Source organism: Nanorana parkeri, unplaced genomic scaffold (genome assembly GCF_000935625.1).
Source record: "Nanorana parkeri isolate BGI_ZX_2015 unplaced genomic scaffold, ASM93562v1 scaffold2845, whole genome shotgun sequence".
Classification (NCBI taxonomy): domain Eukaryota; kingdom Metazoa; phylum Chordata; class Amphibia; order Anura; family Dicroglossidae; genus Nanorana; species Nanorana parkeri.
In genome coordinates, this window is record NW_017309113.1 from 2142 (window position 1) to 2516 (window position 375).

Consider the following 375-nt stretch of genomic DNA (forward strand, 5'->3'; position numbering starts at 1 on the left):
GCTCTTGGTTGGTGGGCAGATCTATGTATCCTGATTGTCTCCATCTTCTAGGCTCTCCTCGGTGAGCTGAATTTGGGCAGTCAGGGGCCCGGGGTCCCCCGTTTGGCTGTGTCTCTGGCCCTGGAAGGAAAGGCCAGCCATCGGGAACTGACCTCCCGTCTCCTGTCCGGCCTCCTGGGCAAAGTCCTGACTGAGGAGGACATCGCTCGGTCCTTCGACAGACTGCTCATCGACTTACCTGACCTCATCCTGGACACTCCTGAGGCCCCGCAGGTAAGTGCCCCGCCCACTGCTGGGTGACATGAGGCCGGTATGACGGGGAGGGTCAGAGCGGGGACCTAGGTGCGGTGAGGGTCGAGGATTGGAGGCGGCAAG

The 375-nt window shown here is 61.9% G+C and overlaps 1 protein-coding gene across 1 annotated transcript in view; it reads left to right on the forward strand.

Annotated features, from left to right (window-relative positions):
• Window positions 1–51: 51 nt before the first annotated feature.
• The window catches only part of LOC108802402 (programmed cell death protein 4-like), a gene marked incomplete at its 5' end in the record, with an annotated part of 7893 nt that continues 7569 nt past the window's right edge, over window positions 52–375 (forward strand). Inside the window, one exon of the mRNA XM_018574260.1 lies at window positions 52–273. Coding sequence (XP_018429762.1) covers window positions 52–273 — 222 coding nt within the window. The remainder of the gene's footprint in view (window positions 274–375) is intronic.